The sequence below is a fragment of the Thamnophis sirtalis genome, unplaced genomic scaffold (genome assembly GCF_051295495.1).
Source record: "Thamnophis sirtalis isolate CommonGarterSnake01/CBP01778 unplaced genomic scaffold, rThaSir2_p1.2 scaffold_5, whole genome shotgun sequence".
NCBI lineage: Eukaryota > Metazoa > Chordata > Lepidosauria > Squamata > Natricidae > Thamnophis > Thamnophis sirtalis.
The window spans coordinates 107,497,481-107,521,977 of NW_028261385.1; the positions used below are offsets into that span (position 1 = coordinate 107,497,481).

At 38.4% G+C, this 24,497-nt stretch overlaps 1 protein-coding gene across 1 annotated transcript in view; it reads left to right on the plus strand.

Moving 5' to 3' along the window:
* Positions 1–24,497, plus strand: part of TBX15 (T-box transcription factor 15) — an 82,305-nt gene that overhangs the window by 16,630 nt on the left and 41,178 nt on the right. Inside the window, exon 2 of the mRNA XM_014058507.2 lies at positions 15,693–15,906. Coding sequence (XP_013913982.1) covers positions 15,693–15,906 — 214 coding nt within the window. The remainder of the gene's footprint in view (positions 1–15,692; positions 15,907–24,497) is intronic.

A 24,497-nucleotide genomic window follows, 5' to 3' on the forward strand; every position in this document is an offset into this window, starting at 1 on the left:
TTCAGACATACTAGACCACTAAGGTTTGCAGGAGTGAAGAGGAGAAGCTATACAGTAGTGGAGGCAAGTCTTACCTAGATTTATCCCTGATGAAAGAGTAGTACAAAATGTGTGTGTGTGTGTGTGTGTGTAATAGGTTTAGGTTTATAGGTTTATTAGGATTTGTATGCCGCCCACTCTTGAGAGACTCAGGGCGGCTTACAGATAAAGCAGGAAGGGGGAACATATAAAAAATTAAAAAGAACAGACATTAAAATTTCACAACATTTATATAGCTTAGAATGGGGCTGGATAAATCAACAGCCCCAGGCCTGCTGGAACAGCCAGGTCTTAATCGCTTTGCGGAAGGCCAGAAGAGTAGTAAGGGTCCGGATCTCCACGGGGAGATCGTTCCATAGGGCCGGAGCAGCTACAGAGAAGGCCCTCCCCGGGGGAGTCGCCAGCCGGCATTGACCAGCAGATGGAATCCGGAGGAGGCCTAGTCTGTGTGATCTTATAGGTCTCTGGGAGGTAAATGGCAGGAGGCGGTCTCTCAGGTAGCCAAGTAATACTATCTGGCACCCTTTTGAAGTATTCTGAGAAGACTTTGCATAGTTAAGGTTTTACCTGGTGATTTTGTAGGTGACATCATTCCTAAAGCTGCTTCTAACAATGATCTGGCATTTCTGCTTCACCTGTGTTGCTCATTGGGCTGCAACACCCTGTTAGGCATATTACAGACTGCCTCAGGCAGCAGACTTAAGGTATTGCTAAACAGCAAACAATTATTATTTTATTATACAGGAAAACCTCTGAAAGTTGACCATCCAAGGGACTGAGGGAAAGTGGTCAACAAACGGAGATGGTCAACATATGGAACAACTGTGCTTATACGTACATAGCCTCATTTTATTGTACAGCTTTTATTAGTGAATGTCATACAAAAACACAGGGAAAGCACGGGGAAATCATTCATACAATACTATATCATACAAAATCAACACATTTACATATGTATTGCTTTCTCATCATTTGATCATTTTTTCTGAAAAAAGAAAGAGAGTCAATTTTAGTCTGTCTCTTATTTATTTTATGAAGGTAAATGGAGAAAACACTCAATGCTGGCTATATCACTTTAGCATACCTGGGCATTTTCCCCATAGTAAATGAAAATCTGCACTTTCTGAGTCCTCTACACTTAATTCTTCTGTTTCATCAGTTGCTTCCAGCATTTTTCCATTGGGTTGGTTAGGGTTTGCTTCTGCAGATGGACCCTAGGTTTGCATTTTAGCAATGACACATTGCAGAAACTGGGCTAGGTATTTTGAATGTTTTGGTTATACCTTGGTTGAGAGGTTGAATTTTTGATATAATGTTTGGAGGCAAAAATGTTAGTTTCACGTTTGTAAGGTTATTCACTTGGGGATGGCTAGGACAATTCTCCACTACAAGGAGAATGGACCATTTCTTCTTCATTTTTCGGTCAATACCTCTTATCTACGCCTCAAATAAAGCATCAGTCATCTATGCAGATTTGTTATATTCCCCATTGACGGAAAGGTCTTTGGGCTGCAGGTTGTTGAATGAGCGCGATTTCGCCGCTTTACCAATCACCAAAGGTTTTAGCTTCCCTCCAGTTAAGCTAGCACACAGCAGAACTGTGAAATGTTCTTTAGAAAGTTTTCCACTCTTACATTTGTCACGTCATCCCTCATATTGAGGCTCCTGTCAGGCATCCTCTTGAAAAAGACTCCAGACTCATCAGTGTCATCATCTTTTCTGCCATAGTCAAAAATACTGTATTCTTTGATAGTCTTCTTGAAAGAAATTCATTGCTACCAATTCTGCATTTCACTTTTCTTGGTGCAGACTGGATTCAGCTGATTAAGTTACAGAGAGTAAATTAATGAAACAAACAAAATGTTGAAAGGTTATGATATTTATGTAGTTACTTAACAAGTACATCTAAATTATATTAAAGTAACCAAAATGTGTTTACAATCCCCAAGGCATGTCACAACTTTTGAGCACCCCTAATGTTTGGAAATTGAAAGTTGAAAAATTTGACACCCTCTACACTGTGTCAAGGTCCAGTTGCTCAGGTTATAACTTACAGAGGTGGTCAGTATAGAAAGGTTGGCTTTCTATTGTGTACATATAGTGTATGTCTGGTCTATGAAAATTAGGTCAATTTATGGAGGTGGTCAATTTTGGAAGGTGGTCAACTATGGTATTTTTATATCAACGGGGAGCATTATTTACTCAGGCATTAATGTCTCTTTTGTTTAGGGGGCTGAAGCAAGAATTTAGAAATGTAACAAAAGAGGCAGAATATTTTATTCCAACTACAAAGATTTTTCCTGTGCCACGTTGTGTTCCAGGAACGGTGTTAGATGAACCATGTTTTCCTGTATTAAAAAATCTGGTTTCTAGCTTATAGTTCTTTGTTTATTACAGAATTAGTATGCATTGAGCTAATATACCCAAAGGATTGAGGAAAATGCTTAAATTATGTTTTAAATTCTGCCATGAAGATCACACAACCATGTAATACATCAAACTGAGTGCATTTAAGAGAGCCGAGGTGGCACAGTGGTTAGAGTGCAGTACTGCAGGCCACTTCAGCTGACTGCTATCTGCAGTTCGGTGGTTCAAATCTCACTGGCTCAAGGTTGACTCAGCCTTCCATCCTTCCGAGGTGGGTGAAATGAGGACCCAGACTGTGGGAGCAATATGCTGACTCTGTAAACCGCTTAGAGAGGGCTGAAAGCCCTATGAAGCGATATATAAGTCTAACTGCTATTGCTATTTAGAATATATGTTGGTTATCTTTCCTTTCATGGGTATTAGGTCATTGCAGGGGTGCGTTGCTTCCAGTGTTACTGCCAGTTCACTTCGTGCATGCTTCACATGTGCACAGTTGCCTGTAAATAGTTCTGCGCATGCGCAGAACATTAAAAAACATGCTGGCAATGGCAGTGGTGACCGAGGAACTGGTTCGGAGGTGTGGCCATCCAGGGTCACTGCCGGTTCTGCGGCCCAGGCCAACATTCCACTACCAGTTTGCCCGAACCGGTGCAAACCGGTAGCAACCCACCTCTGGATCACTGTCATATTGCATAAGACCAGGCATCCAGAGTTAGACAAGAAATCTTATTTTGGTGGGAGCTGGGAGGAGACATTAATTCATTCATTCTGGCTCAAATAGATGTAATGTGTTTAAAAGTGTGCATGTGCGTGCACACACACATGCAAGTGCATGTATATGTGTGCACACACATGTTTACTATTGATTTGAATGAAATCACATGGAAGTTGGTATTTAATAGATATTTTTTCTCTTTTCCTTTCCCTGCTGTGCTGTCTCCTAGCTTGCGACTTTGAAGTGTCTTTCATGTTTATCCACTATGTATTGTATATTATGAATCACCCTTGTTATTGCTTCTTTTTTCTTAATAAGTCAAAATGTTTTGATTTTGTGGTAGTAGAACATATTATTAGATTATTTTTCCTTGCATATTTTGGACAACTGCTCTTGCACCTGCTTTTTCAGACTAGCTAAAAAGCCCCTTAATTTTAAAATGCCAACACTTGGATAGGATGGGCTAATCTATGGGATTTGATTAAGGGCTGTGTTTTCAAGGAAAAATTGTTCTATGGCAAAAATAATTTTGTGTTTTTGGTTCAGTGGCTTACTGTGTTCACCACGTTAGTTTTTCCAGGGGTTACAATCTGCAAACTTTGTGGATAACTTTTAAGAAGTGGAAATGATATCTCTGGTACCTTTAAAATTATGATCCAAAATATGAAGAATTTCCATGTTTTCAATATATGGATGTATTCTATCATTGTTATTAGTCTATTTGATAACCTTGTGACTCTTTGGGTCATCCTTTGAGAAAAACGTAGTGCAGTCTGACGTGACCAGAAATAAAATTTAATCTTCAGTTGACCATTTTTAAAAATCCAATGCTGGATGGTACCATGATCATAAATAGAGAAATAATTCCAGTGGCAAATGAACTTCAATAATAACTCAAAATTTACTTATCTAAAGAGACCACAATAGGATAAAAAAAAAAACAGAGGCAGCAGGAGAAACTTCTAACTTCCTCTTGGCTTCCCCATTGACTTTGCTTGTGGGAAGCTGGCATGGAGCGTTAGAAATCACACTCAAGTGACTGCGGGCATTCTAAAATTGGCATGACTTTGCAAATCAAGGGCATTTTAATTTCACAGAGAGTAATGGGTTTTGGAATCTTTATGCATTCTTTAAGTTAGATTCAAGCTTGATTCAAATTTTGGTATAATGCAATTTTTGGGCTAGCTTTGAGAGTACAAACAGGCAAACAAATAAACATTGTACTGTTGTATAGATTAATGCAGGTTGTATTCACATCAATAATACTTTGTTACAGATCCATAGCATTATTTGACAGACTATATGTGTGAGTGGGTCTATTTCTCTCTCACTCTCTTTTTCTCTCTCTGTCTCTGTCTCTCTCTGTATACATTATTGTTTGTTTCCCTCTCTAATACATATTCATAACATATCTATTCCTGCTCATTTAGATTGCTTGATCATCTGAAGAGATGATCTTTGATCCGCTAAATTCATATACTAACAAATGTGTATCTTCCTTAGTCTTTTACAAAGTATCAGATGATTTTTACAACTCAAAGTAGTCCACTTTCCCTCCTGGTAATAGGAATATCTCCAAGGTATTTTTAAAAAATTCCTTCCCGGTTTTAAGCTTTTTAGAGTTTTCTACTCACATTTCCTTCAAACAAACAACCTCCCCCCACCCACTTTAATTTGTTTTTCAAGGAAAGATCTTAGTTCTCTACATTAGACATTACATCAAAATTATGTGGCAACCATCTATAGTAATCATTGATTTCTGCAACCCTTACATAGGAGAATGCTCAGGGAATTTGGTCTTTACAAATTTGATAACTGATCTCAGTCACACTGCTGACAGAGTGAGATGTTGACTTGTGGAACAATTGTCTTAGATAAATGTGGAAATTGGATAGAATCAATAAATGAATATTGACTTAGATGAAAAAAAAATACCATCATGTTTTTGCACTGCCTAGCCATTTAAAATGATGCTACCAGCCCCTTCTGTGCTTCTCTTCTGGGAAGGTGGACAAGACAAAATTAATTCTTCTGCCTGTAATTCCACTAATTACTGCCATTCAGTTTTCAATCTGTCCTGTGATTGACAGAGTCTTAGCTAGGATCTCATGGCTGGAGCACCTAATATTTGCATTGTCTTGTTTTCTACATTTCTTGCTGAGGAGACATTCCAAAACTATATGCAACAGGTAATTATGCCAGAAATTTATAATACTAATGGATTTTACTGAATATACATCAATAATGAACATAATTTTGTTACTGCAGTATATGTGAAGGTCCTTATTAGTACTGCACTTTCCTCTAAAGTTCCATTCCACTGAGTGCTTTGGGTCAGGCCTCAGAATTTCAATCTCAAAGTAATGCTGAAAGTATTCAGTTAGAAGTTCCAAACTATCCAATGGGGTAAGGATTGCATTCTAAACATTTATTTTCCCCTTTATCCCTTCAAAGAATAAGGATTACAGACTAAAAATTATCTTTTCCAGGGTATATATTAATGGCATAATTAATTGAGAATCTTTTAAATATTATTACCTGATTCTCTTTGAGGCTCTTGTTTTACAAATATTGAGTGAAGAAGATCTGTATTCAAATTATACTTAGCAGTGAACACTGGACATTTCTATTTGTATTAAACATGTGATTCTTTTCTTTCTAAGGCCTACCCAGTCAAATTGTGACTGTGTTCAGGCTTATATTAATATCTGGTGAAAGATTAGATAGCTAGAAAGCTTTACTTACTGGGACACATAGAAACATCAGCAATATTAATCTACCCTAAAACCTCAAAAGAATGATTATTTTCCTGCACTGATCTAATATGTGAAGAAACCATTGATTTAAAGAACAACTACTAAAATATTTCACAATAAAATATTTTTTTGTAGAAACTCATTCCTACTGAATGGATTGAATTATGAATATATGAAGAATCCTCTGAATGAGACAAATGCTTCACCTCGTCCAGCATCTGTTTCCCATTGTGGCCAACCGAATCCATCCAGGAAGCTCTCAGGCAGGACACCAGGGCCATAGCTGTCTTCCGCTACTGTTCCCCAGTGGCAGGTATTCAGAGCCACACTGCCTCTATTTCTGGGAATAGCACAGAGCTCTTGTGACAAGTAACCACTGAGTGACCCTGATTAGGTCAGTCAGATATTTTCCATTCTGAGGGACATTAAACATTCCCAGTGGTTTGAACTGGCTTCTCAATGATAATTCTTCAACCCTTGATTTTGAAAGGTAGGCTCTTAAATGAAAGGTGGCAGAAAATAAATTGAGATAACCTTGCTGAGCTCCGGCTTATTTTCAATATGTCAGGAAATGCTTGCAGCTCCGGCTTCCAATTAATCAGAAAGTAAGCAAACAATACGCTTTCTTTCCTTAAATTGAGAAAATTTGCCAGTTGTACATTCATGTGTGTTTGTGTTTGTGTTTGTGTTTGTGTTTGTGTTTGTGTGTGTGTGTGTGTGTGTACAAATAAAGAGGCAGGAAGTTGCCAAATTAAAACACTTGTTTATAGATCTGGCAAAATTGACATTTGCCCAGAACTGGCAATAAATACTTGAGGCTCCCTTGTAGTGCTATTGTGCTACTTTCAAGAATTTAAATGCTTTACACAGTATTGTTTCAACAGACACTTGGAACATTGCCCAAATCTAATATATGGGTCTGGGTGATTTGGTTGGATCAAAAAATAGAATGGGCACTGAAGACTTGAATGGCCCTACGGAACTGCTTTTGAATTGTAATTATTGGAGATCACATGCTTTTCTCTTCTTTTTTTACACTGGTGTTTCATTTTCTCTCTCTGGTCAGGGCACAGAAGACACCCTGCCTAGCAGTAGGCAGACCTCTGTTGCAGAAATAGCAGACCTGCTGCTTGTGTTAAGTGCCATGTGTTCCGTGAACTCTGCTTCCCCAGTGTGAATGGGAATGCTTTTGGAAAAGGGCAGAGACTGGGGCCCTCAAATTTTTAAAATTGCTAATAGCTGGAAAAATTGTGTGATAAAGAGTAGCACAAACTTGTTTGCAATCTTCAGGACTAAAAAGGTCTTCAAAGAGGAAATCGTATCTGATCACCAAAGCCTGATGCTGTAATTTAATAGGGAAGTTTTGCGACTCCTAGTGGGTTGGTGTGACTTCCCTATGTATTGATTTTTCCACCCCCTGCAAGTCCATTGCAAAATTGCACTAGGATATTGAAAGCAGAAACGTCTGGTGTATGGTTTGGATGAAAGAGAAGAGGGGTGGGGTGGGGGAAGTGTGGGGAATTTGCCCACGTCAATTTTTTGCTGGAAAAGTCACGTCAAGCCTATAAACACTGCAAGATGCGAACCAGCCAAATGCAGAAGAATACCCTGCTGTGTTTTCCCTGGTCTATCCATCTGGGCGAAGAGGAGGAGGAGGAGGAGGAGGAGGAGGAGGAGGAGGAGGAGGAGGAGGAGGAGGAGGAGGAGGAGGGAGCAGAACAGGCAAGAAGAGCAAAATCCATCTAAAAAGGATGTAGAAGCTCTCCAAACAGTCAAATGTCTCTGAGGTCTCATGACTATGAAAAATAACATTATCTTAAAGGAAAATTTCCCATTTTTGTCTCATTTTCTTTTGGCCATTTAGAAAGCTTTATAGGTTCTTTGGATGCTTTTCCTCATTATCTTGCAAGTTCAGATTTTACCCCCTTAAACATATGAAGCTGCCTTGATTAGCTACCTACTCAGAAATACAAGTGAAAGTTCAAGGACAGATTTCTCCGACAACCAGGTGCTAAGAACAAAACAAAAGAGAAAGTTGTTGTCTTTCTCCCGCGCTTGAGTGCTTCCCATATGTGGGTCATTCTTGGAAACCGGATGCTTGATCTGGTCCCCACGTTCAGTTGATCAGGTAATCAAGCAGCAGGTGGGGACCAGATTGTCTGGTTTCCTTTCTTTAATGGCAGCAGGAAATCAGTGATCTTTTTCCTGCCTGACGAAATGATTGTGCTGATAGCTGGAAGTGGGAAAAGAGGGTGGAGTTTTCTGTGGCAGTGGGAAAAAAAGTGGTTGCTTCTTTCTTATAGAGGTTTGCAAGGAAGGTCAAGGCCACAAACTGTCCATCCATGATCTAGTTAAAGTGACAGTGATTCTCTCCTACTATGTTGTACCCTTTTAAAACACAAAGATGTTGGATCTAAGTTCTGCATATAAATGTTTTCCATTTCCCCTGAGAACTCCACTACATTTCTCTGAATATTCATGGGTTTATTCTAGATATGTATGGTCATGACTGGAAAATGTACAGGTAAACAATCACTTCCACCTTGGTAGATAGTTGATACCAGGTGATGAATGCAGGATATATGGCTCTATCATATTTTTTGCACTTCTCATCTGCAGTGTGTTTGAAGCAGGGTAGCTCTAGCTTTTCCTTGTGGAACAGCCTCACAAGTAATATGTTAGAATATATTCTATATTTTATTCATTGGTCTGTGAAGACCAAACTACAAGAACATCTACAAGAAACCCTTGAGGAAATTATTCAGAGGCTCTTCTGGAGTGTTATTTCTACTTTTTGTTTTCATTTACTAATCCCAGCGAATTAGTATTTGGAGACAATCTTAGAACAGATTTAGGTAAACAAGCAGAAATATAATTTAGACAAAGCATAGTTTCTCTAGTTCAAAAAAGATGAATGGAGATTTTGACTTAATAAAGGATCAGATCTGCAGCCTGGAATGTCTTCTAGATTTGGAAGAAGAGGTACCTAGATATGTAAACCACTGCACTGGTGTTAATGAAAAGCTTCTAAAACTACTAAATCAAGAATGTTTGCATATGGAGCTACACTAGTGTTTGAGAATGTGTGCGTACATACATATATAAGTGTAATATGTGGGATGTGTGAATTAAATGTACAAAGTCTTTTCTGCAGTGATGGATATACATGGAATTGGAAAAGGTTTGTTATCATGTTGCAGCATGGGAAACTTAATCACTGCAATAGTAGTAAACAGACACAGTGAAAACCAGTTAAGGAAACTTTAGATCCCAAACCCTTCCATTCATCCAACATACTCCCAAACTGATCCAAACATAACATAACAACAACAAAATCTATCAATAATCTCGGCAGACAAATTCTTCTGTCTGTTTTTCCTAGCAGCTATGAATTCCAATGAAAGAGAATATGCCTTAGAAATTATTCCAAAGAATAGAATTTTGAAGAAATTCTTGTAGGCAATACAGAACATTATAGCACTTATTTAATCATGCAGTGGTAAGAATATCTCTTCCATTGAATAAACATCTCCGGTATTTTGTATTTTCCCTCACTTTCCATTTTTCAATCAAGTCCCAAGGAAGAGACATCATGGTGGAACTCCTCCTATAGGGCTTTTTCTGGAATGGTTTTATTACCGTTTCTAAAAGACTGCTCCACTGATGAAAAATCATGGGGAAATTCCTCCTCTATCTCAGAAATTCAGATAAATTATCAACCTAAATACTCCACAAATTTGGCACAGAATCTCACCACTCCTGTTATGTCCAGCAGTTCATCAGCCTTTGTTAGCTCCCATTTATAGCAGCCAATGGGAAGGAAATCATAAACTCAAAAGAAAACAAAAATGACAAGCTACTTCATCACCATCATCTTCTGTCCTGGCCATATGTACCTCCAAGGCCTTAAGAACTGCCAGTGACCCAAACAAGATTTTTCTTATTAGCATCTCAGGATGTAGGTGGGGAATCAAAGTAGCATACAGACCACTTTATAGGAAGATTGAAATAGACTGGTAGGGCTGGATTTTGCAAAGTTTGAAGCCACTTCCAACCATTGTGAGGGTAAAGAAAAAGATCTTGTTGTGGTCATAACTCCCCAGTCATCTCAAGACTTCAGGGGCTTTATTAGACTCAGGTGAAGCTGTTTGAACAGTAGGTCTGGGTAATTTATTCAGGTATATGCAGGGGTGGGCTTCAAAATTTTTAGCAAGGGCTTCTCTGCCTGGTTGCTGGGTGGGCATGGCCATGGTGGGCGTGGCCTGGTTGGCCTCCTGCACACAGGGGTGTGTGTGTGCCATCTCCGGGCTCCAGAGGCTTTCCTCGAGCCTCCAGGAGGGCGAAAACGGCCTCTCCTGACCCCAGAGGCCCTCTGGATGCCTGAGATTGGCCCATTTCTGGCCTTCTCAAACTTCCATTAGGCCTGTTTTTCGCCCTCCCCGCGCTTCCGTGCACACCCTTCACTTACCTGGATCCAAAATGGGCCTTATGGGGACTCCTGGGAGGATCAGGGCAAGGTGTACAATTTGGGGGTTCTCCAAGCTGCACAGAATTTTAGCTAGAGATTTTCCTGAACCCCTGTGAACCCCCAGCAGCCCATCCCTGAGTACATGTTTGGGCAAGTTTGCATATTATCTTGACATTAGTAGGTATTCACTAGAGTGCTTCCTGTACTTGTCAAGCAATTATTTTGTGGAAACCACGTTGAATATTTAATCATGACCTGATAGAGGATCAATCTGAGAAGAGAGTTGGCCAATTGATAATACAGTTCAGAAACTTTTTAAAATACGTTAATTGCTTGGGGAGAGGATAAGTGGGTTTTGCAACTAGCTGCTTTCTATAAAGAACCACCCCTCTTTATTTACTTACCCACATACCACCAAAGATTAAATAGTTCGGCTGCATAGCAAAGTCAATTATTTGAATAATCTTCATATGTTCACGGACACATAAATGCACATTATATCATTGAAAAATAAATGAAAATATTATTGTTAATTTAAATCCCCATTTGACAGCTACCTTTTATTGCAATTCTGTGTGCATATTGTATGCAATTAGATCAGCTATACAGATCATACAGTGTAACCAGATGGAAAATTCTGTATGTAATAATATCTCATTTAACTGAGGATCCAAAATTATTTTTATAATGTCTGCTGCATATTTTATAATATATTTTATCTATAATATGTACTGTTTTTTTTAATAAATTTCATCTAATGGAGATATTTCAGTTGAGGAAAGCTAAAGTCTCTCTCTCTCTCTCTCTCTCTCTCTCTCTCTCTCTCTCTCTCTCTCTCTCTCTCTCTCTCTCTCTCTCTCCCTCCCTCCCTCTCTCTCTCTCTCTCTCTCTCTCTGTGTGTGTGTGTGTGTGTGTGTAAGCCCCCTCCTTGTCTTCTTAACCACTCTTGATTGGAAGAAAGAAAAGTCTCCAGTGGGATTTGATTGATATAGTTTTGGCAGCTGTAAATTGCTGACAGCATGCTGCAAAATCTCTCCTATGAGATATTTTCAGTTCCATTGAAATCTCACAGTGAAAAAAATGAAGCAGCCTAGGCCAGGGGAACTGAACAGATGTGTCTTTTAGCTGGCTTGTACCTGTGTGTTTTTGTGGCAGAAAATAATTTAAAAAAAGTGACAAAGATGTAGAAAACTGAACTCCAAAGACTGTTCTAGGGATGAATTAGGGGGGCACATTTGGAATCAAGAGTATTAATAAATAAGAATAAAAGCAAATTAAATATTACAAAAAATATGACAGCAATTGTCCAGAGGTATGATCAGCCTCCTGATCCTGCCCTAGTGACATGTTTTTAAAGGTAAGAAGTATAAAGAGTAAACATAATACTTTACAGATAGTACATCTGTTTTAATAAAATTGTTTCGTTGAGGACTGTGCCATGGTGTTGTTAAAGCATTATTTTGTGAAGCACTCGAGAAATAATGAGTTTTTAAATGTTTTGGAGGGATGCCAGACATTTCCCACAGCATGAAATGTTTTCGTATGTTTACCTGAGAAATATTGTAGCTCAGCCATGAACACAGACAGTACATTTGTTTATTTATAATAAACTCCCAGGGAGTTTATAGAATAATACAGGTAGTCCTCAACTTATGACCATAATTGGGACTGGAACCTCTGTCACTAAGCAAGGTGATTGTTAAGTGGGTCACGCTTGATTTTCTGACCCTTTTGCCATAGTCATTAAGAGAATCACTATGGTCATTAAATGAATCATGTAGTTGTTAAACACATCTGTTTTTTCCCATTGACTTTGCGGGTCAGAAGCCAGCTGGGAAGGTCACATGATTCCAGACACAATAACTGGATAGACACTGGTTGTCAAGCACCTGAATTTTGATTGTGTGGCTGCAGGGATGCTGTAATGGTCATTAAGTGCAAAGATCAGTCATAAGTCACCTTTTCAGCAGCGTTTTAACTTCATATGGTTGCTAAATGAATGGGCATAAGTTGAGGACTATATGTATGAGATAGCTATTTCATCTGTAAAAATAAATTTTCCTAATAAACAGAGAACAGAGGGAGAAGAGCACCCATTTCTATTATGGAAAGACCAATTTTCCTCACGAATAACAACTTGTGACTTGTAATCCATTTTATAATCTACTGAGTCAATTAGAATAGAAAAAGCTGCTGAAAATAAAGACATTGACAAGAGCTACAAGTAAATGCAGGCGTTGGTTGTTATAAAGCAGTGTTTTTCAAACTTAACAACTATGAGGTGTGGACTTCAAATCCCAGAATTCCCTAGCCAGTACGCTTTTGTAATGCCTAAATAAAACTCGCTCCCTCCCATTTCTTGTCTGCTTCCCTCATCCCCATCTAATCTTGTTTCTCCACTTCTCTTTTCTGTACAGCTATCATTTCTTCTTAACTCTCCTTTCTTTCTTTCTTTCTTTCTTTCTTTCTTTCTTTCTTTCTTTCTTTCTTTCTTTCTTTCTTTCTTTCTTTCTTTCTTCTTTTTTCCTTCCTTCCTTCCTTCCTTCCTTCCTTCCTTCCTTCCTTCCTTCCTTCCTTCCTTTCCTCAACCCACCCCCGTCTTGCAGGAAATGTAACTTCTGCTTGTATTTTTCTGGACTGCATCAGAATGGGTGTTTTCCATTATGGATGGAAAAAGGATTGATGACTGGCTCATCCACTAAGCTCTCTATGTTGTAGGTAAATGCTTTTGAAGGAAATGAATCCACATAATCTGCAGTGGGAATAGAGCCTCTTATTTACTTTGGTAGTTATTCATGATCAAAATGAACTTTTGATTCTGTTTATTTACACATCAATTTGGAAACACCCCCCCCCCAATGCACTGCAGTTTATAAAGTTAAAATGCTGCTCTACACTCAAGCATTCACCACCAGCAGCTTTAAATAAAAGTCCATGTCTTGTGCTTTCCCAGGATTCTTCTTAATCTCTGCTGCATTTGCTACTGTAACAGTAGTCTTGTAGTGTAACATGAAATGGGTTGAAAACATCTCCTCCCTTTTAAATTATTTTTCTATCTACTTTTTGCTTGTCATTTTATAATATAACTTCACTAGTTATTTATATAAACTTCACTAGTAGACCGTTCAAATGTTGAAACCTTCTCTCCCCCCCCATGCCCCCACCGACCTCTCTCTGAGCCCCAGTTAAATTCAGGGATAACCCCTTTTGCAATACTTATCTATTTGGACTATTTGGGAACTGGGCCAAGATTGATAAGTGTGAAAATATTCACTTACGAACTGGTAAAGCATAATAACAGCAAATAAGTGGAGAGTTTAGGGAAGGAAAAACAGTAATGAAAAAAGTAGTTTCTACACAGCTTCAAACCAGAGACACTTCACATGTCAGGCCAGTATAATAGCTGCTTTGCTATAGGGTGAACTGCTAATGTTGACTGCTATTTCTGCAATGGGTTTTTGAATGTTCTGCCCACTGTCCTGCTTGAAGGCTATGACCCGCATGACCCTCCCATGGCAAGGAAAGCAGTTGGTGCTTTATCTCCTGGAGGGAATAAAGAAACAGGAGAACCCACCAATTAGGAGCTGTGTTAATCACCATTCAGCAACAGAACAACTGGCCATCACCATGTCCAAAGTGGAGGAAGGGATTGACATCTGGGAAGAAATTGCTTAATCTGGCTTCATTTCCAGCTGGTTTATTTATGGGAGGCAAACAGCTGAAGGATGCCATGTGGAAGAGCCTTAAACTCCATCTACAGTAATGCTGGCTTATCTTTCTGAACTGCAACTAGATAACAGATGTGAAACATTTTGAGCACACTGAATAAAGGCCAAGCATTATTGTTTGGAAATAAGATTTGCTGAAATCCTTACATTAAATATTTTTAAGAGGAGCGTGCTGGACAGCTTACATTTCCTTTACATGTGACTCTGGCACAATTCATATGAACGCCATGAATTGCAATTCAGTATCTTCTCCAAGTTAATTATATTGTTGCCAGAAGTGCTTGCTGAGTTGATTTCTCCAATATTCCACCCTTTCCAACATTTGTTACTAAAACCCAAGCTACAGTGTGGGACATTCTGTAATTAGATTCTCAGAGAATTATCTTGTGTTACATCAGCTCATATCAGAAGAAGTGGGAGGTCTTGAATACTGCACAGACATTGTCTCTTATATCTCTACAAGTAAAGAGGCTCAGAGCTTAATGTTTTTCCCCTAATTAAAATAAAATATGTATACAGAAAGGCACCCAAAATATCTTGAGTAGAAGAGAGCATGTTTTACTGATTGATGACCATAAATAAATAAATAACATTTAATCTGTAAAATAACTAACAGTGATATCCTAATTCCAACACATTTAAAATGAGGAGATGATAATAATTATAAAGCAATGGGAGCACCAGGAAACAAGTATACTGATGAGAATCTCAGTTCAGTTGGGCCCCTTGGTGGAAGTGGTTTTCATGACAAAAAGTGCGAAGCCAGGGATTCCCTCTGTGACCTGCATCCCAACCAACTGAACCTCCAATGGCAAGACCTGCAAGGCAAGTCTTCCCTTGGGTCCTCACAACTAATGAGTTCAGAGTAAAAAGGTTTGAGCCTTAGAAATGTCTTTAATTCAGCTCCAGCTTTTTGGCTTTCTCTCATTTTGGTCCAGATGTTTATATCTGAAGACCCTGTAAAAGTCTAGGTGTTCTTTGAAATAACAATTACTTTGGCAGTAATTTTTCCCATATGCTTTCTTTCTTCAACTCTACAGGGATTCTACATCCATAACCTAATGTTGTTATTTTCTCAGGGAAAATAATTGCTCAAGAACTACAACATAGGAACAAATAACATATATCTGCTTGAAACCAAAACAAAAGGACAGCTTTTATTACTTTTGAGGACAAAGAAATTAGAAATCTGGAAAAAAAAATCCCTTATTCAAAACACATAAACAGCACATGTGGTAAAACATACAATTAAATACATTATTTCTTCAGTGTTGAATGACTCCCCCCCCCACGCTCCCCATTTCTCTCAGCCTACAACTGCAGGCTGCATTTTCCTGTATCCAGATTAGTTTGTTACTATTTATATTTTTAACTGTGGGCAGTTTTATTCAACAGCTTTAAATTTTAATTAAAGAACCAGATGTCATGTTGGAAACTGAAAACCAGAAGCCAGATTGTAACTTATAACACGACACCAACAACACTCTTCTAATGAAAAAGATGTCATTCCTCTAGTTCCCCGGATCCCTTCAAATGGCTTCATTTTATTTCTTATTACTTTGAGGAACTTTAGACATTTCAAGTTGGTTTGACTCTTTTTCCACTTCTGCTTCTTTTAGATTCAGAGCAGAGCACAGGATCCGAAACTGAAGTGCTGGCAGAACGGACATCCTGCTCGTTCGGTTCCACATCGGACCTCCCATCAAGCAACTCGCTCTCTCAGTCTCTGCCTGCCTCATCCATGGAGGAGATCCAAGTGGAATTGCAATGTGCTGATCTCTGGAAGCGATTCCATGATATTGGCACCGAAATGATCATCACCAAAGCAGGCAGGTAAGGCATCCTATTTGCTTTTTATTGATAGCTGGCTTAGAAAATCTGCAGTTTTGGTAGGATCTTACCACTACTTTCCTAGAACTAGAGTGCTCCTCTTTATTATAATTTAGTCCCGTATCTTTCCCTGCTGGTGGTGAAGAGACTGTATTTCCCAGCAGTTTCAAAGCAGATAAAGATATGAAGGTTAACTTCTCTGTGTGCTCTAAACTTTCTACAACTCATTTCTTAATTCTAGTTGCAACAATATGAAAATAATTATCAGGTTCAGGTCACACCCACTGTGATTGAGAAACAGATAGACATACACATATATGTGTGCATGCACACAGAGACAATTGTCATTATTTCAAAATTTTAGTAATATTTTGTCAATGTTGATACTTTTGAAATCACTTGCAAAAAATTTGTAAGGAATATTTGTGAGAATGCCTCTAACCAAATGAACATCTGGAGCCTTCTGTATACAGTATGTAGTATCTACTTCTTGCTAAACACAGAAGTAGAAAGAAATGACAATTAATTATGCAGTGCCAAACAAATAATAGTAGTAATAATATGCTGAACAACTCCTGGCATCCATACTGATTCTCAATGATTAAGTAGTTGAATGCTATAAGTCTACAAGTTTGGATAAGCAGTATACCAATACATAAAATTTCAATGATAAAGTTATCTTACAATCATTCATTTAATGACTGTTTGAAGTTAAAATGGCACTTAAAAAGTGACATGAGCATTGTTCATGCTTACAATTATTACAGCTTCCCCATGGTCGTGTGATCAAAATTCGAACACTTGGCAATTGGTTCAAATTTATGAAGGTTGTAGTGTCCCGGTGTCATGTGATCACCTATTGTGATCTTCTGACAAGCAAAGTCAATGGGGAAGCCAGATTTACTTAACAACTGTGTTACTAACTTAACAACTGCAGTGATTCACTTAACAACTGTGACAAGAAAAGTCGTAAAACTCTCTTAACAAAGGTCTCACTTAGAAACAGAAATTTTGGGCTCTATTGTGGTCATAAGTCGAGGATTCTGGAGTATTTGGAGTATTTGGACTCCATAATTGACCAATGAGAATGTGGAATTAAGATTTTGCAGTTGAATCAACAATTTGTAGTGTTGATTCATTTTCAACCTCAACCCCATTTTTATTCCCAAACAGTATTTTAAGTGTATAGAAATAAATTCCATTTTTAATTGAAAAGGGAAGCCACAAACTAAACAGTTAAGGAAATGAATATTCATTATAGCTCAAAAATTGAAATCTATTGGTAAAATATAAACTGATCACGGCAGAGAAAGCTCTGCTGTTAGCAACTTCTTGAGACAGCTGACTGTTTTAAATCCAGGACCTAAAATTAGTAATGGCAACAGTTCACTGAAGGTGTCAACACAGTGTACATCTGCTATATTAAAAAAAAAGGACAACACATTGTTAGGCGTAAAAACAGAATTGAAAAACAAGATGTCAATATCACAATGGTCTTATATAAAACTATGTGTGTCTACATCAGAGAAGATTGTGTGTAATTCTGGTCGTCCCTCTCAGAAAGGATATAAGGAGATAGAGAAGGTGCACAGGAGGGCAAATAGATGATCAAGGATCTGGGGTGGCTTCCGTATGAGAAAAGATTGCAATGTTTGGGACTTTTTAGTCTAGAAAGGAGGTGAATGAGAGGGAACTGAGATATACAAAATTATCCATGATGTGAATAAAATGAACAAAGAGAAGCTATTTTCTCGTTCCCAAGATACTACAACCATCCAATGAGTTTAAATTCTAGAAGAATCAGAATACACAAAAGGATTTTTTTTTACACAATACATAATTCAAGTTTGGAATTTGCTACCACACAATGTGCTGCTGGCTATCAGTTTGGTTGGTTTCATAAGATGGTTAAGATGCTGGGCTTGTCAACTGGAAGGTTGACAGTTCCAGACCCAAGTACCACGTGACAGGAGAACTCCTATATCATCTCCTGCCCACCCAGCAGTTTGAAAACATGCAAATGCAAGTAGATAAATGGGTACCACTTTGATGGGAACGTAACAGCTTTCCATGTGCCTTAGTATATAATGCCAGTCAGCCACATGACCAGGAAGCATCTTCAGACAATGCTGGCTCCCTCGGTTAGGAAACAGAGATGAGCACTGCCCCCTAAAATCAGACATGGTCAGACAGGGGAAACCTTTATCTTTTTTAAATAAGCTGGTTAGAGAAAAATTCATGGGGGTTAATGGCTTTTAGTCTTAATGGGAGCATGACTGCCTCTGAAGGCCACCTGTTAGGAACCTAGTGAGCTTCCTTGTGCAGTTGTTGGTCACTATGAGAATAGACTACTGGATAAGATTGGCCATGGATTCAGATCTTATGCCCTGGCAGGACACTGCTTATATTTTTTATGTCCTTACCTAACTTGCATCATTTTATTGTAACTAGCTGAATGAATTTCCATGCCTTTCCTGCTATGAACACAACTTTTCACAACTAAATGATTTAGCCATAATATCCTGTATAAAGCTGCCTCCTTTAAAAGGAGAGTATTATTTTGTGCCTGGTAGTAAATTATCTTTTATTATACTTGAGTGGGGCAAAGTTTACTCTACACCCCAGATTTGGATTCCTTAAGACGGAACTAGACATCACTTAAGATATACAGTAGTCCTATATTTTCTTGCATATGGAGAAACAGAAAGTGCCACATAGTAGAGTGAGGGGAAAACCTGCAATGCACAGCTGGCCAACCTCCATTCACATTGATTCAGGCCCTATACAATGTCTCAGAGGACAGAAAGAGTGATCTTCATTTCATCCAGCCTATTCAGATTTCATGGATTAGATAGGCTTTTTTCCTCTGTTATTATTTTGTAAGAACAACATACCATACCTATCCGTGTCAGCATTGATGGGTGGAAGCCCTCTACAAATTTCGCATCCCACTGCCAATGTTTCTTTTAAGGAATTGGAATTTTACAATAGACTATAATTGGCTATAGTAGAGAAAAATCTTTAATTTCTTCAAGAAAAGTCTCTAATCTTCCCAAATAAAGTTGTGCATTCCAGCCAGCTTCCTTTATAATTGCAAATTAATGCTTATTTTCTAAGCAATCAGCACCTTGGACAGAGAAAAAACCAGGAAGAATGCTATTCTGCTTGAGCAATACCCAGTGATAGAAATCCTCCTCTCCACAATATTCTATTTTTCTTCCCCATTTGGTTTACTTCATGAATTTGACTAGTGAGACCAATTGTAGATTGTCTCTGTGGCTTGTGAGGTGATCTTTGTGGGAATAGTAAGAATCTCAAGTTCCAAATAAATAAGATGTGCTTGGAAAAGTTTTGACAGTCAATACTTCAGAAAATTATTAAATCCAGTCTTCTCTTTTGAAGCCTTTTGAAGCCTTTAAATGGGGGTACAAACAAATGTCACTAATCTTGTTTTTGTTATATGCTTAAAAATGGGGGGGGGGGGAAATCCCCTAATGACATATGCTACTGAAAACAAACAATAGAAGTAGCTAGCCACATTTTCCACATTTAAGGAACCGATCACTTTAATTTTATAAACCATATTTAACTGTTAAGTTTTAAAAATCAAAAGACCTTTAAAATGGCATTCAGCATCAATTAAAACCAGCAACATTTAACAAAATCCTCTGCTTAAATGTACTACAAAGAAATGCTGAATTAGGAATTTGAAAAATACGCCCCCCCCACACACACATACACAAACAATATCCTGAAATGGCAAATCATCACTATAATGTTTCATAGAATAAATGAATGATGCATCATCTGGAAACATGCTCAGTTTGACAACTTATTTACTTTTGCCTCTTTACAGTAAAATTTAATAATAATTATGTTAACAACATTTTATCACCTCAAGTAAAATTGTTCAAAGCATTTAATTTTTTAAAAATCAAACTGATTTACTTGTGCAACTTATCAGTAGAGAGTCATTAAACTAGGCCAGTGTTTCTCAGCCTTAGCAACTTGAAAAGGTGTGGGCCTTGTCTCCCAGAATTCTGCAAGTTGAAGTCCACATATCTTCGAGTTGCCACGGTTGAGAAATACTGCTCTAGGCATATATACTAATGCATTTTATATTTGTATATATGTTTTGATATTTTGAGTTATGATTTTGAATTAACATTTAAAAAAAACAGTTTATAGTCTTTAAACTTAAATGATATTTATTTCTGTTTTTCTCAATGGTCTTCATGCTATCATGATCAACAAGCTATAATATTGTCAGGGATATATGATGATCTTATATCTCTATTTAACCTACCAACCAGGATTGTTTTGAGTATCAGTCAGGAAGATACACTTTTCTTTGCTTTTTGAAAATATGGTAGGATTATTAAACACATAAACAAATTCCTTAGATTTGGGCAGCTAGTAGTTGGTCAGAATGTACCATTACAAATAATAGGAAAGATGGCATGCAAATTAATATATACATCACACAAATGAAATTTACTTCTCATTTATTGAATTTTATGTTTGCTGTCATTGCAAGGAAATCATTCGCATTCAGGATTGCTGCCTGTTGCTCTTTGTTCAATTTTCACAACTGGAGCTGGGTGAAGCCAAATACCTTTACATGTTTGTTTTGAAGATTCTGGTGTGGGGCCTGTGGCTACTCAGGGCGGTGGCCTCTTAAGTGCTCTATGTATTCCATGGATATGGCACTTGCATTTTTACTGACACAGTGCATAGTAGTTGTATATTGCTATCATGCAGCATATTAGCTGCATGAAGATCATCTTGCCATAGCTTAAAAACCTTAACCAATTGACTTCTACAGCAAATCTCCCATGACTTCACTTAGGTCAGGATGTTGCACTACTTTCCCAGCTTTTAAGCTGATTGCAGCTGGCTCCATGTGTCCCCCCCTTCCTCTGTTCTGCAGTACTTTGTAATCTCTTGAGATTCTGGACAGTGGTGATCCCAGACTTGGGGGTGGGGAGCGGGAGCAGGGGGCAGCTGGCTCTTTGCACCTGGTGCTTTCAGCATCCACAGTACTCTTTGGCATTAGATCAACTATAATGCAGAGCATGCTTGATAGATTCACAGGACTTGTTGCTCTGTCAACATAATTGGATTCATAACTAATGTTGCTTTGTGGGCAAATTTGGGAGCCTTTCAGCAGCAAGAGAGGCACAGAGTGAAACCTGTGTTTAGTCCCATTAGATTCACATTTAGCTTCTCTTATACAATTTCATGCAAACTGAATGGAGACAATCCTGCAACTATTCATGGCAATACCCTTTTCCTATGAAATGGAATGGAAGGGAGGAAGTTTTAGCTTGTTTTATGGGGATTTCACTTCCTTTCGAGAATCAGCTTTGCAATTTAGACGTGCTAATAAATACAGTTTTCACAGTGATTGTGCAGGAGTCACACGCTAGGACAACCTTGAGTTTAGATTCATTCAGTGCACTGTACATGGGATGTCCTTGAAGATAGTTCTGGAACTGGCATCAATTCAAAACACTGTCATTATCTTTAGGTCACAAGTTCATAGTGGCAAACATATCCAACTATATAGCTTTAGTATTCTCAGCATTGAGAGCTCTGAAAAGGATCTCCCCACCCAACAGATGCAAACAAAGATTGTCAGATGAAGATTTCTTGAATGTGCTCTACATGGGGCTGCCCTTGAAGAGCATTCGGAAACTTCAATTGGTGCAAAATGCAGTTGCACAGATATTAAATGGTGCTGGCTACACAGCACATAACATCACTGCTCTGTGAGCTGCACTAGCTGCCAGTGTGTTTCTGGGAGTAATTCAAAGTGCTGGTTGTCACTTTTAAATCTCTACATGGTTTGGAACTGAGTTCCCTGGGGGACTGTTTCAAGATTTTCTACTCATCCAATCCAATCCAACAGATAGGGCATGCTGCAGATCCCATCAGTCAAAGACTGCCAACAGAAGATGGGTTTGTCCTGTGTAGCCCCTGCCTTATCAAATATTCTTCCCTTGGAGATTGGAAATGGCCCCAACCCTGTTGTTGTTTTTGGCAAAGATTAAAAAACCTGGCTATGAGCTGGGGCTTGGAATGTGTTAAGGACCCTGTTACTTGGCTTTACTGTTGGTTGATTAATCATCATGGCTGCTATTTGTACTTATTTATTTTGTGGTTGTTTTATTGTTTTAATGTTCTTTTAAATTGTTTTAGAATTGTAAGCCACCCAGAATCACTTGGTTGAGTTGGCTGGCTGACTGAAATTGACTGACTGAAATCCCCTCCTATCAAAAGAATTAATGGGAGGGGGCATGGAAGTGGGATTTCTCTGAAGAACCTCCCTTTCTTTGAAAAAGCTTGTTCCGGAGGCAAGAGTAGCTTTTCTGTCAGGGTTTTCTGGAAGTTTATTAAAGCCTAGATGTTATAAAAGGTTTTGGGGAATGGAATAGAATAGTTGCCTGTTTAAGGAAGATGTGGTACCATTTATTATATTGATTGTTTGATATTATATGTTTGTGTATTTATTGTTATAAAAAGACAAGAGGATCTATATAACGTCTAGTGAAACAGTGTGGACGATCTACAATATAAATACACGTCAATGCAGAAATGATTTCTTTAACCTGAAAGGTTGCATTCAGATTTTCAGTTCAGAAAACAGTCTCAGACATATACATTCTTTTTCTCAATATGGACATTTAAAGCCCCTTCCTGCCAATGTTCCTGGAAACAGGCAGATTTTCTAATGTTTTTGAAAGTGATCCTTAAAAATCAAGGCAGAGGCAATTATCAACCAAAACCTCATGCTATTGCTACAAACTAGAAAGGAATGAAATGGAAGAAACAACAGCTAGGTGGAGCAAGAGATCATAACTTTTTTACATCTCTTCCTAAAGTGGTCAGAAAAGAATCTTTCTGCACAAGGTATTTTTCAACCACTTTCAGTTTACCAAAGTCCAATTAAACAACCAGTATGATCAGCTACTGTATATTGGAATATGAACAGTTTATTACTACAGTAGATTCAAAGTCACAAAGCTGCATACCTCCAAACTTCCGTTCCTTCTCCTCATAGTTCTAAACTTTTCCTTTAGACAAAGTTGTAAAAAGGGAAAAGAAGGCCTGGTGAAGGGCTTCAGAGAGCTTGAAAACCTACATGGTTTGTGTGAGGTAATAAAGATGATGTTCTAATATGCAGTAGGCTTCCTGGGACCATCTATTCTCCTCCAAAGTATCTGAGGGCAGGACAAGAAGTTATGGGTGGAAGACAGTGGTGGGTTTCAAATAATTTAACAACCAGTTCTCTGCCCTAATGACCAGCTGGGTAGACGGGGCTTGGTGTCCATGTGACTGGATACGTGTGGCCAACTCAACATCACTCACGTCGATGGGCGCTTTGTCTTAGCTGTTACAATGTAATCAGGGTTAACCCGAGAGGCAGTTTCTGTAAACAGAGCAATAAAGATTAGGCTAGAAACAATACCAGAATGCTTCCTTCCTGCCTTCCTTACAGGATTATCCCGGTAAAGTGGGAAAAAACCAAAAGGAGATTTCTTCCAACAACCGGTTCTCCAAACTGCTTAGAAAGTTAACCACCGGTTCTCCCGGATAGGTGTGAATTGGCTGAATACCACCACTGGTGGAAGATCATTAAAGAGAGATTTTAAGTTAAAGTAAATTAAAGGAGACATTTCCTGACAGTGACAACAATTAATCAGTGGAACAGCCTCATGCTGCTTCTGGGAATTCTGGGTGCTACTTTACTGGTGGTTTTCAAGAAAAGATTGGACAAGCATTTGTCCAGGATGGTATAGGGTTGTACTAGAACAGTGGTCTCCAACCTTGGCAACTTTAAGACCTGTGGACTTCAACTCCCAGAGTTCCTCAGCCAGCAAAGCTGGCTGAGGAACTCTGGGAGTTGAAGTCCACAAGTCTTAAAGTTACCAAGGTTGGAGACCACTGTACAAGAAGACCCCTGAGGTCCCTTCCAATGCTATCATTCTGTGTTCTATATTCTACTTATGGTACAATTGTTTTAAAAAACAACCTTGTGCCAAATTCTCACTGGTACTTATCTGGGAAAAATAGACATTTTTTCCCCTCTGGAAACCCTCCCCTCAATAAAAAAGAAGTCATCCATTAGATTTGATGTTCTCAACAGGTAACTTGGGAGCTGCTAGAGGTTTTGTGGTTGCGGCTCATAGTTCCTTGGAGGTATTTATAAAGGAAGATTAACCTGTTAAATATTTCCAAAATGACCTAGTGAGCTTTTGGTTCTTAATATCGAGTTGAGCACAGTTTTTAGTAGTAAATATGGTTCTTTGAAAAGGGATATGTTTAGGCTGATTCCAAAATAAAAAGGGAAGAAAAAGGGGACACAACCAGCTTTGAAGAGTACCTCTTATGGCATTTATTTCTTTGAGCAGCTCAAAATCATTGGTTCCCTGTTTGTCATAGATAAAATTCTTTATTGATATTGGTTCTTTCAGAACAGGCTTTTCATCCTGTAAACTCTCTTCACTGTTACATCCCTCATTGCTTTTTTTTTTTTTTTAATCTAGCAGGCCCCAAAGTACTTAGAGCCCTCATATTCATTGGGGGATAAA